General features: G+C 45.6%; 1 protein-coding gene across 2 annotated transcripts in view; it reads left to right on the top strand.

Moving 5' to 3' along the window:
* The window catches only part of TENM1 (teneurin transmembrane protein 1), a 438805-nt gene that overhangs the window by 70029 nt on the left and 345732 nt on the right, over positions 1-23044 (top strand). For both annotated transcript variants that reach the window (XM_084814084.1, XM_084814083.1), the window contains exon 2: positions 18399-18659. In XM_084814084.1, the coding sequence (XP_084670210.1) occupies positions 18399-18659 (261 nt within the window). The remainder of the gene's footprint in view (positions 1-18398; positions 18660-23044) is intronic.

The following is a 23044-nucleotide window of genomic DNA, read 5'->3' as shown; positions in this document are numbered from 1 at the left end:
CGCTACCCATACTTCAACCTTTTGGTGACAGATCCCTTAAAATTAGACGGAGGGGAAAAGTTTGAGTGACAAGCCTTATTCTCAGCTGCCTAATCAGAGGGAGCAGATGTCTCTAGGTGTCTTTCATATCTTTCCATTGATGTTAAATTGGAAAGAAGATATAATTTGATGTGAATGCAAGAAAAGAAGGATAAAGTGCTTTATTCACACACACACACGCGCACGCGCGCGCACACACACACACACACACTTTTGGTGTTGTTTTTTCTGCTTGTGTTTAAATCAGAGAAAGGACCGTATTAGATCAGGTTTTCACACAGGGTGGAATGATATGGGATTTGTTTCATCTGTGTGAGAATTGGAGCTATTTGTAGGTGTCCTTGCATTAAGCTTTGCTTGAAAGTAAATAATAGAACAAGAAATAAGGCAGATGGGAATGTGTGCATATGTCGTGGTTCTAGTAAGGAAGGTTTCTCAGGTTTTGAGAGTATTTGAGGTGAATTTGTTTGCTTGCGTGGGTACGTTTTTTAATATTCTTCAGTCTGCTGAATCCAAATCTGTCTGTGCCTAAGTGATACACTATAGCTTTGACCTGAAAATCAAGGGTGGCAACCAATATGACTCATACCAGCTCCTTACTGGCAAAAACTTTGAGCTTTCCTACATGAGGCTGTTAATCTGTTGTATCTACTTTCAGTTTGTCATAGAACTGAGTTCTGAGCTGTATACAAAGAGCTTTTCCTTTCCTGCTTTTCCACTACATAACCTCTAGGTGGTTATGCTACAGCATAATAACACAATTACACAAGTAGGAAAATACATTTTTCTTTCAGTTCCATACATAATACTCCATTTTCCACAGTCTTAAAAAAACACAATAAAGTGCTCTTAAAAACAGAGCCGAAATGGAGGGTCATGTTGTTGTCCAAAGAACCCGTAAAAAATGTGATTAAGGAATGACAAGTGCACAATAAATGTCTCTTGTAGAAAATCTCTTGGCCTTGCAGCCATAGTGCTTAACCAACATTCATGAAACTTTGAAGGCAAGTGAATATTAATCCTAATGCGAATCCCAAAACCTTTTGGAAGCCTAAGTTGAAAAAATACAAAATGGTGACAAATTAAAATTTGCTTGGAACAACACAACATCTGTACGAATTATTTTATGGAACCAATTGTGTTAGTCAAAGTGCATTAAATGGAATATCAGTCGGTGAATTCCCCAGCCTCCTATGATACTGTGATGCTGAGAAAATAGAAACTTTTTTCAATAAATCTGAAATATATGCATCATTTGGTTTTCAGAACAACAGTGAAAGGTTTATAACTACAGATATAGCATCTGATACTACCTTTTAGAACAAGGATGGGGAACATATGGCTCTCCAGATGTTGCCGGACTGCATCTCCCATCAGATCTAGCCAGCATAGACAATGGTGCCAGATGATGGGAGATGAAGTCCAGCAACATCTGGAGAACCACATGTTCCCCACAACTGTTTTAGAACACACATTATGATTTCCAGTTGATTTCATATCCATTTTTCTATCAGAATGTTCTTTTTTTTTTTTTTTGACTGAAGATACAAGGGAGGAAGAATAATATTATTCCACAACCATTTTACAGGGACAGCAGTCTAATTAATCTTATATCACTGAAGTTTTGATGGAATACAGACTTTCATTTACCGTGGAGGTGTGGGTAAAAATGTAAATTAATAAATACCACAAACCTCTCAGTCCTCTTTCCAGAAGAATAACGATACCCATCTGTCTTTCATTTGCCTGGTAATTCTAGACAAGGTTCCATTTTGACAGGTCAGAGTTACTATAGCTAACTCATTTGCATGGCTGGGTCAGCGTTCCTCAAACCTTTTGAAGCCTGGACACGTTTCATAACCAACAGTGCAATCCTATGCACATCTATCTGGATGTAAGTCCCATTGAATTCAGTGGGACTTACTCTGAAGTAAGTGTAGAAAGAATTGCAGCCTAATTCTACCTTTTGTACCCCCAGCTCATCTGAAGCCATCTCTGCATATCTGTTTATCAGCTGTAAAATATAGGAGTCCCCAGTATATTACTTGTTTAAGGGTGTGATCCTATGCATGTTTAGGATGCATGTCGCCGTCTTAGTCTACTTGTTTAAGGGTGTGATCCTATGCATGTTTAGGATGCATGTCGCCGTCTTAGTCTACGTAAATGTTTACGTAGACTAAGACGTGTCAAAATAAGGAACGCAAATGGCGCGTATGCGCGTTTTTTTTTCTTTTAAATCAGCCGTGATAGGCTACGTAAACATTTACGTAGGCTACATATTTTTACGTAGAAAATGTCCTACAACTCGCAGAATCCTCCAGCCAGCATGGCTGGCTAGGGAATGCTGGGAGTTATCAGACTTTTTTTCTATCTAAATACTGCACAGGATTGTGCCCTAAATGTGTTTTCGGGATGGAAAGAAAACATTTGGCAGGGTTGCAGAGCCTCTGGCCTGAGGTTCATCAAATGACCACACCTCTTCCCTTGGCTCCTCCCCTTTCCTCCAATTATCAATCATTTGGTGGCTCTTGGGTTTTGTGCCTTTTCCATTGTTCTAAAAGGGTGGCGTCATGGCGTGTATCTCCTAAGGCTTAGTCAGTGGCAGTAAGAGCTTTAAGCTAAAATATGCTGGTATTTTTGGTTCCGCTCCCTTTGCATTTGGTCCAGCCCACCACTGGAAGGCAGCCCCTGAGAGCTTCTCCAAAATGGAAGCAGCCTTCAGGCTGAAAGATGCCTGCACCCCTGGCATATACCATATTCTGCAGAGCAAGTCACCCCCTCACCCTGCTGTATGCATATGCACATAGCGCTGTGCCAAAAATTTCTCCCACATTTTTTCTGACCATTCTCATTCAATCTGATAGAAAATAAATTGCGTTTGAAAAGCAATTCAAAGAGGCAGAAATTTCAGAGAAATTTGCATTGGTTGGGCTCAGTGTTCATGTGCTTACCTTACTTATGAGGTGGCTGAGGAGTGTGTGTGAGTGTCCTGACTGTCATTGTGCAGTAATTTCTGTGGCAGCCTGTAGCCTCCTTGGCTTCCCACACTTCAGTTGAAGCCATCGTGAGGCAATTCCTCCCATGGGCCTTTTTCAGTTCAGAAAGTGCAGGTGGCCTGGGAGGCTGCAGAGCCATGGAAAGATGTGTGATAGAGAGAGAAAACACACATGGCACCCTCGGCCACCTCGCAGTGATTAGGTAAGTTCAAAAATACCACCAAAAGAAATTCAAAACTCTGCCTCAGAAAAGTGGAAGCCTCAACACAGTTGATGCTGTTGCCACTTGCAGGAGCAGTGCAATAAACCAAATCCCCCTTAGGAAAAAAGAAAGAAAGAAGCTGTGCTACAACCCCTGCCAATAGTGAGCTAGGGATGGCAGAGAATTTCTCCCCGAATCTTCGGGAGGCCGAGCGCCGATGCATTCGGCCCCCCGAAGTTGGTTGGGAAATTCTCTGCCGGCCCCCCGCCCCCCCCCCCGGGACGGGACTTACCTTCGGCAGCGAGTCCCGGTGGCAGTTCGGTGGCGGTTCGTCGTGGGCGGGGGCGGCGGCCGGTCTCCTGACCGGCTGCCGCCGCTGCCATTGCAAAAAAAAAAAAAACTAAAGTAAAAAAAAAAAACCACACACCCGTGATAGGCTATGTAACGATTTACGTAGCCTATCACGGCTAGATTTCCAAAGTCAGCCGTGATAGGCTACGTAAATCATCATGTAGCCTATCACGGGGTCTTTTTTTTTTTTAACGTTTTGTTTCGCGGCCGGGGAGACGGGGTGCTTCTCCCCAGCCTAAATTTCGGCCGGGTGAGGCGGAGCGCCTCCCCCCCCAGCCTAAATTTCGGGCAAGGCGGGATGCCTCCCCCCCTCGCCTGAACTTCGGGGGGGAAAGCGAAGCGCCTCCCCCCCACCGCGAAGCCAAGCTGCGAAAAGGTAAGTGACTTTCGTACATCCCTATAGTGAGCCCTGTCTGTCAGAAACTATGGGAGAATTTCTCCTCCCCTAGGAGAAATTTGATGAAATCCCCCCCCCAATTTCTCTGCCCACAAATTGGGAGGGGGGATTTTTGGAGAGTTTTGAGAGGCCATTTGCACACAGTTCTACGCACACGCACACACACATACGCACACCACAACTATGACTATTCAAACTAAGTATGAATTTTGTTCAGATGTATATTTTTGTTCACTGGTATATTTGTCATTGACCATGGCAAGTTCATTTTGCGGAGTTTTTCCCAACATGCGCAAACACTGTTATTTTTCACCCTTCTATTTACTAAGCATGTTCACTCTTCTTCAGTTAAATGGCAAAAACTCCATTAAGCCTACAGTTAAAAGTTAGAATAAATTAAATGCCAAGGTTTAAAGAAATGCAGAACTGAGGCATTGCTTGCAATGTCAGATAGTAAAGAAGAATAATGGTTTCTGTAGGCAACTCATTCTACCCTTCGTTAACTGGGGACCGCATTTCAGATTTGCAAATGATTGGATAAAATATTTTACCATTTGCTTCCTTACAACATATTCATTAAACTGTGTACACATATCTTATTTTTACATGGCCCTTTCTTTTATTTTTTTTCCTCAGGTGTGGTTAGATAGATTTTTCTCTCCAGTTTACTATTTTTATGTCTCAGCACAGAGATAACAATCCTATCATTTCATGGTAGAAATTGCCCCAATTATTCATTTTCTTCCCCTTTGGCATTTAATGTGTCCTAATTTAATTCCCTTAACTGTTGTTTATTGGAGCCTAACTCATCCTAAACTTCTGTCTCAGCTCTTATTAGCACTTAGACTGAGAATACAGACAAGCTGTTATATACAGGGGACAGTTAGAGTGGATTCAGTGGTGCGGCTGCTGTTGGACCTAGGGATGTACGAAAGTCACTTACCTTTTAACAAAATTGATTTGCAGTGGGGAGAGGCGCTCCGTCCCTCCCCCCCAAAATTCTGGCTGGGGGGGGAGGCGCTCCGTCCCTCCCCCCCCCCCGAATCCTGGCCGGCCCGGTCCTCAAATGGTGGCGGCCGTAGCCACTGCCGTTTGCGTCCCTGCAGTCAGCCGTGATAGGCTACATAAATGTTTACGTAGCCTATCACGGCTGATTTAAAAGAAAAAAAAACGCGCATACACGCCATTTGCGTTCCTTATTTTGACACGTCTTAGTCTACGTAAACATTTACGTAGACTAAGACGGCGAAAAAAAGGGGAACGCAAATAGTGTAGACGCTATGCTATTTGCGTTCCCCTTATTTTCACTATAGTCTACGTAAATGTTTACGTAGACGAAGACGTGCCAAAAAAAGGAACGCAAATGGCGGCGCCCATGGGTGCCGCCATTTGCGTACGTGCGGTTTTTGGGGGGGGGTTTCACTCAGCCGTGATAGGCTACGTAAACTTTTACGTAGGCTATCACGGTGTTTTTTAAAATTTAGCCGTGATAGGCTACGTAAATCTTTACGCGGCCTATCACGTTTTTGTTTGTTTTTTAACTTGGAAATGGCAGTGGAGGCAGCTGGTCAGAAGACCAGCCGGCGCAGCCGCCGAACCGCTGCCACAGCCGCTGCCACCAGGAAGATTCGCCGAAGGTAAGTCCTGTCCTGGGGGGGTGGGGGACGGTGGGCAGACCATTTTGCCACCGATTTTGGGGGGCCAAATGCGCTGGCATTTGGCCTCCCCAAGATTCGTGGCAAAATTCTCTGACATCCCTAGTTGGACCTCAGTGGCCCAGGCCCCTTCAGACGCCACCTCCTCCAGATTACCACCCAGAGTGCAGCAGGTGATAGGGCAGAGGCAAACAGTCCAGCAGCAGAATCCAGGCTAGCTTGGACCCGTGGGACTGATGCTGCACATCATAGCATCCTTTCTTCTTTTGAAATACATTTTTATAGGTAGGGGTAGGGGTGTGTGAACCACCCCCATCTGGGTTCTGTAGGCACCTGCCCAGCCCCTGCCCCTGCTCGCTGGTGCCTGGACTGCACTTGAGCCTCTCCAGTGCTCAGCAAGCAGCCCACACTCACCCCAGCAGCCTTGTTGAGTTCCGCAGTCACCATTTTTTGTAAAATAAAACGGTTGTCGCAAAAATGCACATTTTTGCGAATGCACATATGTGCATATGTGTGAAAGCACATTTTCGCAGAAATGCGCCTTTTCGCACATGCTCAAATATGCACATTCGCAAAATATGCCTTTTCGCGCACATGCAAAAATGCACATTGTTGCAATTGCCATTTTATTTTTTTAAAATGGCAACCACAGAGCTTGACAAGGCCGCTGGGGTGAGTGCAGACCTCTCACCGAGTGTGGGCAGGGGGCGAGTGGGGATAGGGGCTCAGCGAGCAGGGCTTGCGGGTGCAGGCAGAGGTGGGGTCTGCCGGATCCCCAAATGGAATCAGGGCCATGTGCTATCCCTAGTTAGGGGTCAGCCAAGTGGATATGTACAGAGTTACAGATGTGTTATCCTTTTCCACAACAAAATGGCACTTCTTCCGAAATAAGAGTTTAGCATCAGGGTAGCAGAAGGAAAATCCGCTTTATTTCTATAGCCATGATGGTGCTATGCTTTACGTGAGTTTGAAATGCAAAACTGCACACACTCTGCATATTTCTTTCTCTTCTTTTATATCAGGATTGGCAAACAGTTTTGTTTTGTATTTTTCTCTGTCATCAAGAATATGGAAGCAGTTATAAAGCATAGCATGATGGCAGAAGGGGAGAAGAGAAATGTTAGCCTCAACACAGTTGATGCTGTTGCCACTTACAGAAGCAATGCAAAAAACCAAAAACCCTTAGGAAAAAAAGAAAGAACAACCCCTGCCAATAGTGTTTGTTTGTTTGTTTGTTTGTTTTCTTAATTGCCCATCTGGCCGGTCACCCAGCCACTCTGGGCAATGTACAATAGTACAATTTAAAACAGTAAAACTATACATTAAAACTAGGGATGTCAGAGAATTTCACCACGAATCTCGGGGAGGCCGAATGGCAGCGCATTCGGCCCCCTGAAATCGGTGGCAAAACGGTCTGCCCCGCCCGCCCCCCCCCCACAGGACAGGACTTACCTTGGGCGAATCTCCCTGGCGGCAGCGGCTCCGGCGGGGCGGTGGCAGCGGCGGCCAGTCTTCCGACCGGCCGTTGCCGCCGCCATTTCCAGTTAAAAAAAAAAAAAACGTGATAGGCTACGTAAATTTTTACATAGCCAATCACGGCTGAGTAAAAAAAACAACAACAACCGCGCGTACGCAAATGGCGGCACCCATGGGCGCTGCCATTTGTGTTCCTTATTTTGGCATGTCTAGTCTACGTAAACATTTACATAGACTACGGTGAAAATAAGGGGAACGCAAATAGCATAGCGTCTACGTAAATGTTTACGTAGACTAGACGTGCCAAAATAAGGAACGCAAATGGCGGCGCCCATGGGTGCCGCCATTTGCATACGTGCGGGGTTTTTTGGTTTTTTTTACTCAGCCGTGATAGGCTACGTAAGCATTTACGTAGCCTATCACGGCTGACAGCAGGGACGCAAACGGTGGCGGCTATGGCAGCCGCCATTTGCGTTCCCAGCCGGCCAGGATTTGCGGCGGGAGGGACGGGGCGCCTTCCCCCCAGCCAGAATTTTGGGGGGGAGGGACAGGGTGCCTCCCCCCCAGCCAGAATTTCAGGGGGAGGGATGGGGTGCCTCCCCCCCACCTCGAATAAACTTTCGTCAAAAGGTAAGTGACTTTCGTACATCCCTAATTAAAATATTGTTTAAAAATACCCTAACCCACCCCAAATGCCTACCTGAACAACCAAGTTTTCAATGCATGGCGGAAGCTCATTAAAGAGGGGGCATGGCAGAGTTCCCTAGGGAGGGAGTTCCACAGAGCTGGGGCCACCACAGAGAAGGCTCTCTCCCTCGTCCTCACCAGCTTAGCTGTCCTGGCTGATGGGACAGAGAGAAGGCCATCCGAGGCTGATCTTGTTGAGCGGCCTGTCTGATGTTGCTGGAGGCGCTCCTTAAGTTAGGCTGGGCCAGAACTGTATAGGGTTTTAAAGGTCAAAACCAACACCTTGAATTTGGCCTGGAAAACCACTGGTAGCCAGTGCAACTCCTTCAGCAATGGAGTGATGTGATCACGCCAGTGGCTGCCTTTAATCAGGCAAGCTGCCGTGTTCTGCACCAGCTGCAGCTTCTGAACCATCTTCAAGGTTAACCCCACATAGAGCGCATTACAATAGTCTAGACGAGAGGAGACCAGGGCATGTGCTACCGATGGGAGCAGATGGTCAGGAAGGTAGGGGCACAGCTGCCGTATCAGATGGAGTTGGTACAATGCTGTCCGGCTCCTAGCTGACACCTGAGCCTCCATGGACAGCTGGGAGTCTAAAATGACCCCCAGGCTGTGGACCTGGTCTTTCAAGGGTAGCCGTACCCCATTCAACACCAGGTCAACATCCCCCAGCCTCCTCTTGTCTCCCACCAAAAGTAGCTCGGTCTTGTCAGGGTTCAGCTTATTCCTCCCCATCCAGCCACTCACCATCTCCAGACATTTAGACAGGGATTCCATGGCCAACCCTGGTGAAGATTTGAATGAGAGGTAGAGCTGCGTGTCATCCGCATATTGATGACACCGCATGCCAAACCTCCTGGTGATAGCCCCCAGCAGCTTCACATAGATGTTCAATAGCATCAGGGAGAGGATGGAACCCTGTGGCACCCCACAAGTGAGCGGCCATGGGTCCAACACCTCCTCTCCCAGTGCTACCCACTGGTACCTGCCAGAGAGGAAGGACCGGAACCACCATAATACGATGTCTCCAATGCCCAACTTCTCCAGTTGGTCCAGGAGGATACTGTGGTCAATGGTATCAAAAGCCACTGAGAAGTCGAGGAGAACAAGGAAGGAGCATTCACCCCATCCAAAGCCCTCCTCATATCATCCTCATATCATCTACCAAAGCGACTAAGGCCATTTCTGTCCTATGCCCAGGCCTGAAGCCCAATCGAAATGGATCTAGATAATCAGCTTCCTCCAATAGTGAGCCCTGCCTGTGAGAAACTGTTGGAGAATTTCTCCTCCCCTAGGAGAAATTTGGTGAAATTGTCCCCCCAATTTGTCTGCCCTCAAATAGATTGTAGAATTGTAGAGGCCATTTGTGCACAGCTCTAGTCTAAACACAAGTCAAATCACTTGTATACCTGGTAAGTTGAAGCTCACAGGTGAGATGCCCTACAGAGGGGGGAGGTGTTTTTTTGTTTTGTTTTTTAGCAGGCCTCTCAGGGCCAATGTGCTTGGTCACACCCCTGGCTTGGGGCAGGTCTGGTGTTCCATGTCATTTTTACACATGCAAGCCCCCAGGAGGTCACCAGAGCTTATTTCCATACAGCAAGGTTTCTGTGCTTATCTTTGATGTGTACAGTGGGAGGACTGGATTGTACCCCGAGTTGTATAAGAGGTATTAGTTATGTCATCCATTTATGATTCATTTGTTCGGAATTTCCTTCTTAGAGAGGTTCGTTGAGCTTTATCAATCTATAACTTCATCATTTAAAAAGTGATACATGTTTTTGGGAAGCTTTCACTGGTTCTTTTCTGCCCCGCCGATTCCCTTGTGCAAATGGTGGGTTCCGCCAATTGCATTGTGCAAGTGGGACCCACGGCTTATGCAAGGGAGATTTAGGAGGCCTCTCAATGCTTCCTCAATCAGGAAGCCCTGTAATGAGTAGACACGCTAGTTTCTAGAAGGAGGCAGGTTGCTGGAGCTCCTTTATGTGAGCTCCACTGACCTGCCTCTTTCCAGAAACCAACGTTTACACTCATTTTGGGTTCCCCCAGAACCAGAAGCTATATCACAACTGCACAAGTGATGGGGCCGCTTGCGCAATCCATTCAGCAGGGCAGAAGAGAATCGGAGGGGGCATAAGCACCCTGATGGATTCTGCCCATAGGAAACTGCCTTATACTAAGTCAAGTCAGTGATCCGTTTTTTCCCAATATTGTCAACACTGACTGGCAGCGGCTCTCCAGTGTTTTAGGCAGGGTTCTTTCCCAGGCCTACCTGGAGACACTGGGGATCGAACCTGGGGTCTTCTGCATGCAAAGCAGATGTTCTACCACTGAACCACAGCCCCTCCCTTGCTGCTAATAGACTATGTTGCTGGTTCTATTAATATTTTATTTTTGGTCACTACCGTTTTATTTATTTTCTCTTGAAGTAACATGGGTGAACTGTTTTCCAAAGAATATCTTTCAATAACATATGTAGGAATTTGCCTTCAACATTCAAATTGAAGCTGAATTCAAAGCTGAATTCAAAAGGCTTACTGACTGATGACTTGCCATGCTACAGTGATCTAAACCAGGCCTCCCCAAACCTCCACATGTGTTGAATTATAACTCCCACCATCTTGAGCCATCATGGCCTAGGATAAAGGCCCAAGGATCCTAGTGTAGCCTGGAAGAGGGGCTGCATAGATGGTCTGTTTCCTTTAGAACATTCTAATCCTGTTTTTTTTTCAGAGACTTAAAATATCTTACCTCAAATAACTCTTTGAAACTCAAACAAAACTTTGGTGAATGCTCCCAAATTTCACTGTCTTTTTGATGTTCAGTGAATTACATCCTAGTAGTTAAGATGGAAATGCTACTAGCTAAAAAGGTGCTAGAAAGAGCCATGGAGTCAGGCAGTTGAAACCCTATCACAGGTATGGGCAGAAGATATATCAGGATCTACTGGTATATCACTGGATGATTGCAGTAGATCAGCAAGAGTTTCTAAATGTTCAACTGTTCAACTGGAAAGCCAGTGTGGTGTAGCAGTTAAGAGTGTCGGACTGGGACTCGGGAGATCCAGGTATGGGCAGAAGATATATCAGGATCTACTGGTATATCACTGGATGATTGCAGTAGATCAGCAAGAGTTTCTAAATGTTCAACTGTTCAACTGGAAAGCCAGTGTGGTGTAGCAGTTAAGAGTGTCGGACTGGGACTCGGGAGATCCAGGTTCTAGTCCCCACTCGGCCATGAAGCTGACCGGGTGACTTTGGCCCAGTCACTGACTCTCAGCCTAGCCTACCTCACAGGGTTGTTGTGAGGATGAAATGGAGAGGAGGAGGAGCATGTAAGCCACATTGGGCTCCTTGCAAGAGGGGAAAAGGCAGGAAAGAAAGAGAAGGAGGAGGAGGAGGAGGAGGAGGAGGAGGAGGAGGAGGAGGAGGAGGAGGAGAAAAAACAACAGCAATAGCGACAAATGGGTTTCCCCTGTTCCTAAATTGGACTGTTATTGCTGACGTAATGTAGGTGTAGATTTGTCCTTAAATTTATGGAGGTCACCCCGTGTTTGTTCATGTGTCTATATTTATGATCATCCCAGTAAGTATATTTGTGCCATATGGTGCAATAGGTAACTGACTCCACTTCTGAACCGCTATTTTGCATCCAGTTCCACCCATCTCCCAGGCACTATTTTGTACCTGGCAATGGTTAGTGAATCTCAAAGGTCTAGTTAAAAAAAAAAAAAAATGAAGTAAATCCCAGATACCTGAAGTCTGTCCAGACCTGCCCTATCAGTATGATCCCCTCTTTTCTTCCAGCCCACGCCCTGGCAATTCAGATGTATCTTATGTTAGCTGGAGGGATACAGAGCTGGGGCAGCTGTTGAAGCTCTGGCAGATGTGCTTTTCAAATTCCCAACCTGTGTTTTGGTTCACCTATGTCATACAATAATTGATAGGTGGTGGTAGACTATCCTGCCATCTCGATCTATTGGATTGGCAGGCATGAGATAGGGATGTCTGTCCTTTGAAAGTCCAGCCCTTTTGGGGTCCAACAAATCCCTGCTGACCACCCAGCTTAACTTGCATTTGCAAACTGAGCCCTGGGCTTTTCCTGAAATCCGGGGGTGGGGGGGTTTCTCATCAAAAGAAAGTTGCTCAAACTGCGGGCACAATTTGTGTAATTTGTGCAAAGTCTGATCGTAATTTGCTTAATTTGCACAAATTGCAAGAGCAATTCACACCGTTTGCACAAATTGCTGCTGTAATTTGTGCAATTTATGGCCGGAATTTGTGAAAATTGCACAAATCAAGTTGGGCCAACTTGCGGGTGAGTGAGCTGAAGTCCATGGGGCTGAGCTGCTGAAAGCTTGGCAAACTCCACCCCCTGGATGGATTCCTCCGACATCCCTTGCACCAGACAGAGCCTTTTCAGTGGTGGACCCATCCTTCAGAACTCCCTCCCCAGGCAGATATGTATAGACTCTTCTTTAATGGCTTTTAAATGGACTCCGCAAACTTTAAAAAAATAAAGTGGTTTTTAAGACATTGTGCTCTGTATTGCATTAACTGCTGCTTTTTTAATGCTATGTTGTTTTTAATTTGGATTGTGGTTTATTTGTGTGTGTTTTTATGGTCTCTGTGTTGTTATTCTGATATGAGCCACTGTAGGAGGTTTTTGCCTGAATGGTGGCATACAAATATTTGAAATAAATACATAAACAGTATCCCATGATTAACATTGGGTTTAGCTTCAGATTTTCTTAGCTCTTAATCTGCAACTCTTAATCATGGGCTCTTTGCTTGGAATGGGCTGCAGTCTCTAAGCGCTGCTGTTGAATCTCTCTCTCTCTCTCTCTTCTTTTAAATTATAGATACTAAGAATGCATGGAATTCTCAGAACCTAGCACAAGCATTTGTTCTGGCCTCAGCTGGAGCATGCAACATCTGTGTCCTGTGTAGTCCCTAAGCACTCTGCCACCAAATAAATGTCAAATAGACCTAGCAGAAGTAGTGATACCTTTGGCATGGAGACTCTGTTTCATGCTTGCCTTGCTTTATCAATCAGACCCTTGCCCACTTCCATTCAAAGTGGGAAACGGATAGTGGTGGTGATGATACCTTCCTCATGTTTACTTCCTTCTTCCTGTAGCAACTTGAAGCAGCAATTCCTTAGATTAAAACACAAATTTGATCTGCCAGTTGAGCACAAGTTCTCCCCAAAGGCTTTAAGAACGAAGTGTGTGTGTGAGGAGAGAGCAAAACTCTGAACAAAATAAATGTGATCCACACTGTCTTTGGGGTTGACTGAGATGGACTTTGACAGGTTGCCGAAAAGGGTGAATTCTAAAGGTGTGGCCACATGGCTGAGACCCTAACTCTTGTCTGCGGGGATATAGTAGTGGAATTTGGCAGCTAGCTGTCATCAGCCCAGGGACAGTATTAAAGAAGAACTCCTCACTGATCTCTTGTTGCAGTGGGGTGGTGTTCTGTTGTGTTTTGTTTGTTTTGCTTCATATCACTCACCACAGTCTATTATTATTTCGAAATGTTAATGATTAAATGGGGAGGGGGCATTCACATTCTGAGGCTCTAGTTCCTGTGCCCTAGGAGCAGCATTAGATCTTCCAATGACAGGGATAGGTAAGGTGCCTCTGTCAGTTCGTTAGGTGCCTCAGCAACCAGATGACTGGCGTTTTTATAGTCCCGATAGTCATGATGGAAAGGGTATAGAGATACGTGTCATCACTTCTTCTAATAGCAAACTCAGGTGATGAGTGCCAATAGAAATGAAGCCAAAATGGAGCCACTGAAATCTATGAAAAGGAGGTATCTGCATTTTGTGTGGAACCTCAAGGTTTGCAAAAGTACAAAAAGTATTTTCTTTTAAAAAAAAGATGTCGAAGGAGGAAATCTCCCCCTATGGCATGCTCGGTAGCCATAGGATGTTGTGTGTCAGTTGGAAAAGAGTAATGGAAAATGGCAGTGGTGGTGAAATGGCTCTGGGAAGAGGGTGTGGCTGGCTGGAGCCCAGAAATGGTGCAGTCCTGTTAGTATGTGAGAATGCATTGCACTGTTTTGTTGTAGCTCCCACCACTTGGGAAATCCTAAAATAATATGTCTGGCAGAGAGATGCATACATACAGAAGCAGCATCAAGGTATTGGTAGGAGTCATTCATTCTAGGGATGTACAGATTCCCCACCTTCCATTCCGGTGGGGAATCTGCCCGGGGGGGCGATCCATCCCTCCCCCCCCCCGGAATCCTCTGGAGCAACTCTACTCCGCGAGGATTCAACAGAGCCACCCGGCTTAAGGGAGGCTTACCTGGACCCGCTCGTCTCCATGCCAATAGCCATTTTTCTTTAAAAAATGGCGATTGGCGGGATGTCAAGAGTCAAGAGTCTTGTCAAGCTGCTGAACCCGCATAGCTGACCTGGAATGGGAAGGGGAGACTGGAACGATCTATGGACACATAGACTTATACGCAAGATTCACGGCTCTATTTTGCATATACGTCTATGGGCACATCCTGCTGATCACCATTTTTTAAAGCAAAATGGTGACCGGCGCGGAGGCGAACAGGTCTGGTTAAGGCCTCCAGCCAAGTGCCATTCCAGACAGAATCTTCCTGGGGTGGAGGTAAGTGGAGCCGTCCCACTTCAGATTCCAGAGGCCAGATTCCAAAGAATCCGGCCTCATTTGAATCTGTGGCAGATTTCTCTGCCATCCCTAATTCATTGTTGTTCATCATTAGGGATGTTGGAGAAATCCACAACAGAATCAAATGAGTTTAGATTTATATGAATCTGACTTGTGGAAGCCACAGACTAGCTTTTCCTGAGTCACTTGGGTTCTGCAGACTTGCGGAGCCATTTTTTTCCTTTCCAGAATTTTACCCAAATTTAGTTGTAGAAAAATACATTAAAAAAATACTGCCCAAAAATGTGCATTTAGCCATAGGCTAAAGCATGAAAATGCACATTTTGGGGATGGGGGATTTGCACATTTTTTGGCGGATTTGTGCATTTTGTGGAGGATTTGTGCATTTGTGCATATGTGCATTTGTGCAAATTCAGGAAATTGGAGAAAATCCGATTCCACCAATGGATGAACAGTGGAACAAAAGGCATCTGACACTCTGTGAAATGCAGACAGAACAGATTTTACAAAATCTATACTTCCCTATTCATCATCATTTCTATAACCAAAAAGCACAAATATCTGTGTAGATTTTATTTCAATATAATACCCTGCCTTTCTGTATACAAAGGTGGAACATTCAAGGAGGAGAAGGCTATCAGTGGCTACAAGGTATGATGTAGACTCCTGGTTCAAAAACAGCAAAGAGACCTGTGGCATCTTTGAAAGATAGATACCAGTGTAAAATTGCTGAAATACAATTCATCAAGAGATTCAATTCTGTTTCCTCTGGTTTGAATAAGGACAAAGGTGTGTGTGTGTGTGTGTGTGTGTGTGTGGTTTTAATCACACCACAAATCTTAATTGGTTCATCATTGCAATGATGGCTGGGTTAGGTGCTGGAAGACTCTGTTGGGTTTGCTGCAACGGACTAATTGTCAGGGTGGACACTGAGCCCATAGAATCCCAGAGTAGTTCTGATTCTGAGGAACAGCAGTCACTCCTGGGAGAGGAGCGCGCTCCTCTTTCCCAGGACCAACAGCTGACGGAGATTCCTCCCACCAGCATTCCTAGCTTAGAAAGCAGTCCAGGGAGTGACCGAGCACAGATAGCAGACTTGGTGGATGCGCGACGCCGACGCAGAGAGCGGCACCAGATGGAGGGCGCGGAAAGGAGGCGAAGTGCCAGGTTGGCGTGCAAACAGCAGCTGTGCCCAGAGGCTCCAAGGGAAAAGGGGAGGGACTCTCCCTAGTCCTTAAGTTCAGGGGTCTGCCAGTAATTCCCTTTCAAACGGGGACCAACTGTTCCAACTTAGGGCATAGGTACTGTGCTGCTCAGATCTAGTTGCAATCGGTATAGTTGTTAAGTTGTAAAAGAAGAAAAAAGCTTTGAAAGGAATTCCTTTGTCTGTGTCTGGACTTGGCTACTGGTTTAGACAGAGAGAGGCCTCCAAGGAGCCCTTGACACTAATACAGCTACCCCTCTTGAAATTGTGGCACCTTAAAGGCTAATGAATTTATTCTGGCATAGGCCTTCATGGACACTGTCAATTTCATCAGACCCTGGTTTGGAAGCAGTATGCCTTTGAGTACCAGTTGCTATGGGGAACAACAGTGGGACAGGGCTATATTGCCTTTGTGCCCTGTGTGTGGGTTTCCCAGAGAGATCTGGTTGGCCATTGTAGGGTAATAAGAAGTTGGGGTAGAGACATCATTGGTCTGATCCAGCACAACTCTTCTTACGTTATGTTACAGTGGGCTGTTTATTCAGTTTAATTAAGATTTACAGCTTTGTGAACAAGCTTCCAGAGTTTTTTCAGCCGTACACTGAAGACTATTGAAAATTAGGCTCAATGTGGAGTGTTTGCCTCACTTTGTATCTGATTTGAGAGAGCTGTTAAGCACTTTCCCATTTGTGCACTCATATTTGCATTGCTCTTGTGCCTCTCCCCTGCCCCTGCTCTTTTCACTGTTTTCGGCTTCATTCCCCTCCTCCATTGTCATTAACTGCAAAATCCCATGTGCTTACACAGAAGTAAGTTCGGTGGTGCTCACTCCCAGCTAAGTGCAAATAGGATTGCAGCCTCTATCTGGCTCAAGCGATCCACGTGTTCTTGTTGGTGATGTTGTCAGTCTATGTCTGACATAATGGTTTTTGTGGATCCCTGCAAATAAAATGATGTGGATCGCTGCAACGTAGCTGGAGTAAATGGCAGCATGAGCAAATTAAGTTAAGGATTTATTTGTTTTATTTGTATCATTTGTACACTGCTCCCCACCTCAAACAGATTCTGGAGCAGTGAACATCAGAGATACAATAGTAAAAAAAGATAAAACATTACAACATCATGTTAGAATTCTTAAAAACAGAATGCCAATAAAAAACATGGCTGGTCATTGAAGGAATGCTTCTTGGAATAGAACTGGTTTCAGGAAGCATCAGAAGCAATACAATGTTGGTGCCTGCCTGACCTCCAGGGGAGGGGGTTCCAAAGAAAGGGGGCCACCACACTGAAGGCTCTTCTCCACATGGACTCCAGTAGGGCTATAGGTCCATGTGGAACCACCAGGTGCATGTGCTCTGATGACCTCAGTGGCTGGGCAGGTTGGTAAGGGAGAAAGTGCTCTCTCAGGTATCCTGGTCCCAAGTTGTTTAGGATATGGAAAATGGCACAGATTGCAAGGGCAGGGGAACCAAAGGAAGCCAAATAGTAGTAGCAGCAGTAGTTGTAATCATCATCAGCAGCAGCAAGGTGAGTATGTATATTTTTAACGGTGCAATTTCATGGAGTAGGGCAGCCTTCCCCAGCATGGTGCCCTCTAGTTGTTTTGAACTACATCTCCCAGGATTCCTAACTGCTGGCTGCTGCTAATGAGATTGAAGTCCAAAACATCTGGAGGGTACCAGGTCAGGGAAAGGCTGCTGCAGGGTCTCCGTCATCCTGGTGCCCTCCAGATGTGCTAGACTACAACTCCCATCATCCCCAGCCTCTACTGTAGCAGCATGTGTGTCAATAATAGGACCATGGCAGGTGGATGGGGCCCAATTACATGGATCTTTTCCATACAGTTGGCATCCCACCTGGGAACATTTTCCCACTTGATTGGTACCCTCTCTCCTGGCAGGGTGCTGATGGTATGGGAAAGACATACCTGTTCAGATGTCCCTGTGGAATCAGTTCCCAAGCTGCTAGCTGTGTGTGTGTTTGTGTGTGTGTGTGTGTGTGTGTGTGTGTTTGAGAAGAGAGACTAGGAATAGCAGAAATCCACTCTGAGTTTTATCTCCTCTAGGGAATATGTAGTATTGTAGGTAACAAGGTTAGATGTGCAAAGCTAAAAACTGCCATTTATGGAACTATAAGAGCTTCAAAGAAAATGCATCCTGTGGGAGTTAGAACACTACCGAAGCATGCATATTTAAGGAATATTATATGCAGGTGATACAGGGTATTTGGAAGGGGAAAATGTTTTCCGTTCACCCACAACAGTTTTATTCTGCATCAGCAAAAGGCTAGTTCCCAAATAAATTTGCCATATCCTTTAGTTATACTCTGCCTGCAAAATTAAAATACAAATGGATGTCCGTGTTCTGCCTCTCTTGAAATGTCTCATCAGGTTAGCATCCATCAGATTTGCTGGGCTGGTGTTGCCCTATAGTTCCTGCAGGAACTACAAATAGCCATGACCCGGCTGGCAGACTTCTGTCAACAGGATGATGCCTGGGAGAGGGTGAGCTAGAATGAGCTGCCTGAAGCCCTTGTTCCATGGACCCAGCTGCTGCTGTGCACAATTAGCTCCGGAGGTTATTCCAAGGCTGGAATATGGTGGGAGGAGAGGATGACAAGCCAGAACACTTAAAAAGATCTGGCTGGGGCATGAAACACACTAAGGATGGATATTCTGAAACCCAGCGAAGGCCGAATGACCACCCGCTTTTACAAACCATGCATGTTCTTGTTTTGTTGCAGAGATGGAATTTTGTGAGTCTCCACACATCTTGCGCACCAGCTACCAGGCTGACATGCATGCTGTTTCCCAGCATGGCTATCCCATAGAGATGGGTTCAGATGTGGATACGGAGACCGAAGGCGGAGCCTCGCCAGATCAGGCCTTGAGGATGTGGATGTCTGGGATGAAATCGGAACACAGTTCCTGCTTATCGAGCCGCGCTAACTCGGCGTTGTCCCTAACGGATACTGACCACGAAAGGAAGTCTGATGGAGAGAATGGTAATGAAGCAACTTGGGTAACCAATTTTTTAAATGACGCAGGTTTATTTGAGCCTTTTTCACTCTGTGTGTGAGAGAGTGGAACCAGCCCAAGATATTCTGCTGCCCAAAGTGGAGCCTAAATGGCACCTCCCCTCAACTGCTGAGACAGGGCTAGATCTACACTAGTGTTTTCTTTATCAGTATTGAGGTGCACTGCTAACTGTTGGGGCACGTTACACATTCCGTATACCGCTTTTCTAACATTATTTCCCACTTTTTATTCCATATTTAAAATACTGCAACAGAAGTCATTGTGTGTGCTACAAGGTATAAACACGCAAGAGGGATGTAACTAGGGATGTACGGACTGTGTAAAATCCGCTCCGTCTGTGTTTCGCGGATTGTCAGGCACCTTTCATTCCATCATCCACCCACAGACGGATGCAAATATTTTTTTTTCGTAATGCGGAAAAATACGGAAATATTTACGTAAGTATTTACATAAGTATTTACATAATTTACCTCAGTACATAACATTTACATAACATAGTATTTTCCCCCATTCCATTCAACATTTCCTCAGCAGAAACTTTAATATTTTTCTATGGATTTGTATGCGTAAATTTCAGGAAAGTAAAAAAAAAACATCCAAAAGTCCACAGACTCCACACGGCCTAAGGGGGGCACTCCGCTATGGATTCCACAGGTTGGATTCTTAGAAATCCAAGTTCATTTTAATCCGTCTCAAATTTCTCCAGCTTCCCTAGATGTAACATCATCATGATGGGATTGTATTGGTATGACATGAGTTGTAGATCTGGCCCAGGCCTGTAAAAAGTATTGCTGTGCCATTCACACACCAGTTTATTGATTGACTGATTGATTGATTATTTGATTGATTTGATTTGATTTGTACCCCCACGTTTCTACTAAAACATAGCACTCAAGGCAGCTTACAGGCAAAATTTAAAATTATTAAAACAGTAAAACAATACATTAAAATACAATAACAACGTAAAAATCACAGGGAAAAAAAAAACAGCATCCTATCCAACAGACCCACTTACATGCCAAAGGCTTTCTTGAATAAAGCTTCAGTTCCCCTTCATCAATCTCAGGAGTGTTGAATCTGAGATCTGCAGGCCACATCCAGCCTGCCTGGAGTCCTATTCTGGTCTTGTAGGGCTCCCCATCTGGCCATGCCCACTTCCCCTTTTCCCCAGCCACTGATAGTTTGGTGGTTTCCTGGCTTTTGCGCATTTTTATTGTGTTTGTTTGTTTGTTTGTTTGTTTGTTTATTACATTTCTACATCACCCCATAGCCAAAGCTCTCTGGGTGGTTTACAAAAGTTAAAACATTAAAATACAATATGCAAAGTTTAAAAGCCATTTACATAAAAGTGTATGGACCATATATACAAACAGCATCGAACTAAAAACAACTCTGAACTAAAAAGAATTTAACCAAAAAAACACCCAACAATAAAACAACACAACTTAAAATCACACAGCTTAAAAACAGTATACAAGAGTCAGCAGAAGGAACAAGAGTTCTGAAAAGGGAAGGCCTGCCAGAATAATAGCATCTTTAATGCCTGCTTAAGAACCTTCACCAAGGTCAGCAGATGCATTTCAACTGGCAGGTCATTCCACAACTGAGGGGTGGCAAAGGGAAAGGTCCTCTTGCGTGTGGCTGCCAGTGTCACGTTAGGCAGCTGCAGCAGATAGCCCTCAGAGGACCTTAGGTGGCAGACTGGGACGTAGAGGAGAAGGCGCTCCCTAAGGTACCGCTCCCTAAGGCACCTTGGACCTAGACCAGGTAAAGCTTTAAAGGTAAGAATAGCCCCATTCTAAAAGGTGGAACTACCTCTCCCAAAGCTTAGCTACTGGCAGTAAAAGCTTTCAGCTACAACATGCTGGTATTTGGGGCCCTGTCCTTTTGTCCTGCCCATAATGTTTCTGGCGTCACCCACCACCAGAATGTGGATCCTGAGAGTTTGTCTGAAATGGGATTTGGCCCTCAAGCTCAAAGAGGTTCAACACCTCTGGTCGTAGGGGTGGACGAAAGTCGCTTACCTGTTGTCGAAGGACGTTCGCGGTGGGGGGGAGGCACTTTGCTGCTCCCCCCGCGAAGTTCCGGCCGGGGGGGAGGCTTCCTGCCTCGCCCCGGCCGAAATTCAGGCCGGGGAGGAGGCTTCCCCCCTCGCCCAGCCGCGAACGCGAAAGTTTAAAAAAAAAAAAACACCCCCTGATAGGCTACGTGACGATTGACGTAGCCTATCACGGCTGACTTGGCAAATCTAGCCGTGATAGGCTACGTGAATCGTCACGTAGTCTATCAGGGGGCGTGTTTTTTTTTTTTCTTTCATTGCAATGGCGGCGGTGGCAGCCGGTCGAAAGACCGGCTGCCGCTCCCGCCCCGCTCGAACACCCGCCGAACCACCGGCCGGACCCGCCACCGGGAGGGACATTCGGTGAAGGTAAGTCCCGTCCCGGGGGGGGGTGCGGGGTGCGGGGGGGGTTCGGAGGATTTCTCCCCGAAACTTGTTTGGAGGGCCGAACACGTTGGCGCTCGGCCCCCCGAAGTTTCGGGGAGAAATTCTCCGCCATCCCTATCTGGTCGATCCCTTCCGCACAGTGCTTCTTGAATCTGACTGTTTCAACCTCCTGCCTGGCTGGCAGAGCTAGCCCTAAAACTGAGAGAGGGGGAGAGAGAGGATGCTGCTTATCTTTATCAGTTTGCAGGCAAATATGAAGGATGCATTCATTCAAAGTTACCACAACTTTATGAACAAAATACGTTCAGTTGTGTATATGTTATTTCATGAATGTGTTCCGTAAGCAGCAGAAGCTAAAGGTGATGATGATTGTTATTATTTCTCTACATGGTAGAAATATATCTACTTTATTCTTTATTAGAAGATTTCTACCCTGCCTTCCCAATTGCAAAGGAGCACTCAAAGTGACTAGCATCAGTAATAAAACAGTAAATTAAAACAATATAGCAAGGGGGGGGAAGCAAATAAAACAATCCAACAATTTAAAAGAAAAAAATGCCAACACATTCATAGGAAGCTGGCTGATATGAGATCAGATCATTTGTCCATCTAGCCAGACTACACTGATGAAAGAACATAAAAAGAGCCATGCTGGATCAGACCAAGTGTCCATCTAGTCCAGTATTCTGTTCACACAGTGGCCAACTAGCTGTCAACCAGGAACCCACAAGTAGGGCATGAGCACAACAGCACCCCCCCACCCATGTTCCCCAGCAACTGGTGTCCATAGGCTCACTGCCTCTGGTACTGGAGGTAGCACATAGCTTAGTAGCCACTGATAGTCTCTTCCTCCAGGAATTTGTCTAACCCCCTTTTAAAGCCATCCAAATGGGTGGCCATCACTGCATCTTGTGGTAGCGAATTCCATAGTTTAACTATGTGCTGTGTGAAGAAATACTTCCTTTTATCTGTCCTGAATCTCCCACCAATCAGTTTCATAGGATGACCACCAGCAGCTCTCTAGAGTTTCAGGCAGACATCTTCTCCATTACCTGCTACCTGATCATTTTAAATGGAGATGCTGGGGATTGAACTTGGGACCTTCTGCATGCAAAGCAGTTGCTCTGTCACTGAGCTACCATCCCTCCCCAAGTGTGTCTTCTTCAAACAGACCAAAAGCTTGCTGGAACAACAGTATTTAGGCAATGGTGGAAAACTGTTAGGGAGGAGGCTGAACAAATCTCCCAGGGCAAATCACCCTGGGCACCGTGACGGAAGAGGGCTCATCATCTATTTCTACCTCAGAAGGTGCCAGGATGTGAAGAAGGGTAGGATATCACCAAATGACCTTTGTGGATAGGCAGGTCCATATGGAAGGACCTCGTCATTAAGCTGTCCTGGCCAGGACCTTAAAGATAATAGCCAGCACTTTGAACTGAACCTAGAAATGGAGCAAAAGGGACAGACAGAAAAATAATGCATCTTAAGAATGATCTATAACACATTTCTGAAGCAGTAGTTAATATAGTGTTTATTGTGTATTTGCATGATAGCACTGTATCTATTCACTCCTTACTGATGAATAAAATATCAAAAGGGAACAGTAAAAGTACCAACTGCCTTTGGAGTGTCGATGCTAATAACTTCTGAGCGCAGAAGATGCTATAGTTGAGTGGAAGAAACCATCATGATGTGTGTCCTTTCCACAGTTCTGCTTATATATGTTTTGACAGTAGGAGAGTTCAGGTCATATGTGAAGTGGGTAGTGTAATTTTAAATATGTTCCACAATTGTCCTTCAAGGGCAATGTCCCACAAGCATTCAAGGAAGTGTATATGTTGACAAGTACCACAAAGGGTGCACTTTCGATACCCCTTTGATCATGAGATGCACACTCGCACCCCT

The sequence above is a fragment of the Heloderma suspectum genome, chromosome 9 (assembly GCF_057233095.1).
Source record: "Heloderma suspectum isolate Gila_16-S chromosome 9, 16-S_ref, whole genome shotgun sequence".
Lineage (NCBI taxonomy): Eukaryota > Metazoa > Chordata > Lepidosauria > Squamata > Helodermatidae > Heloderma > Heloderma suspectum.
Note: the sequence above shows the minus strand (reverse complement) of the source record. Positions and strands in the feature narration are given on the sequence as shown.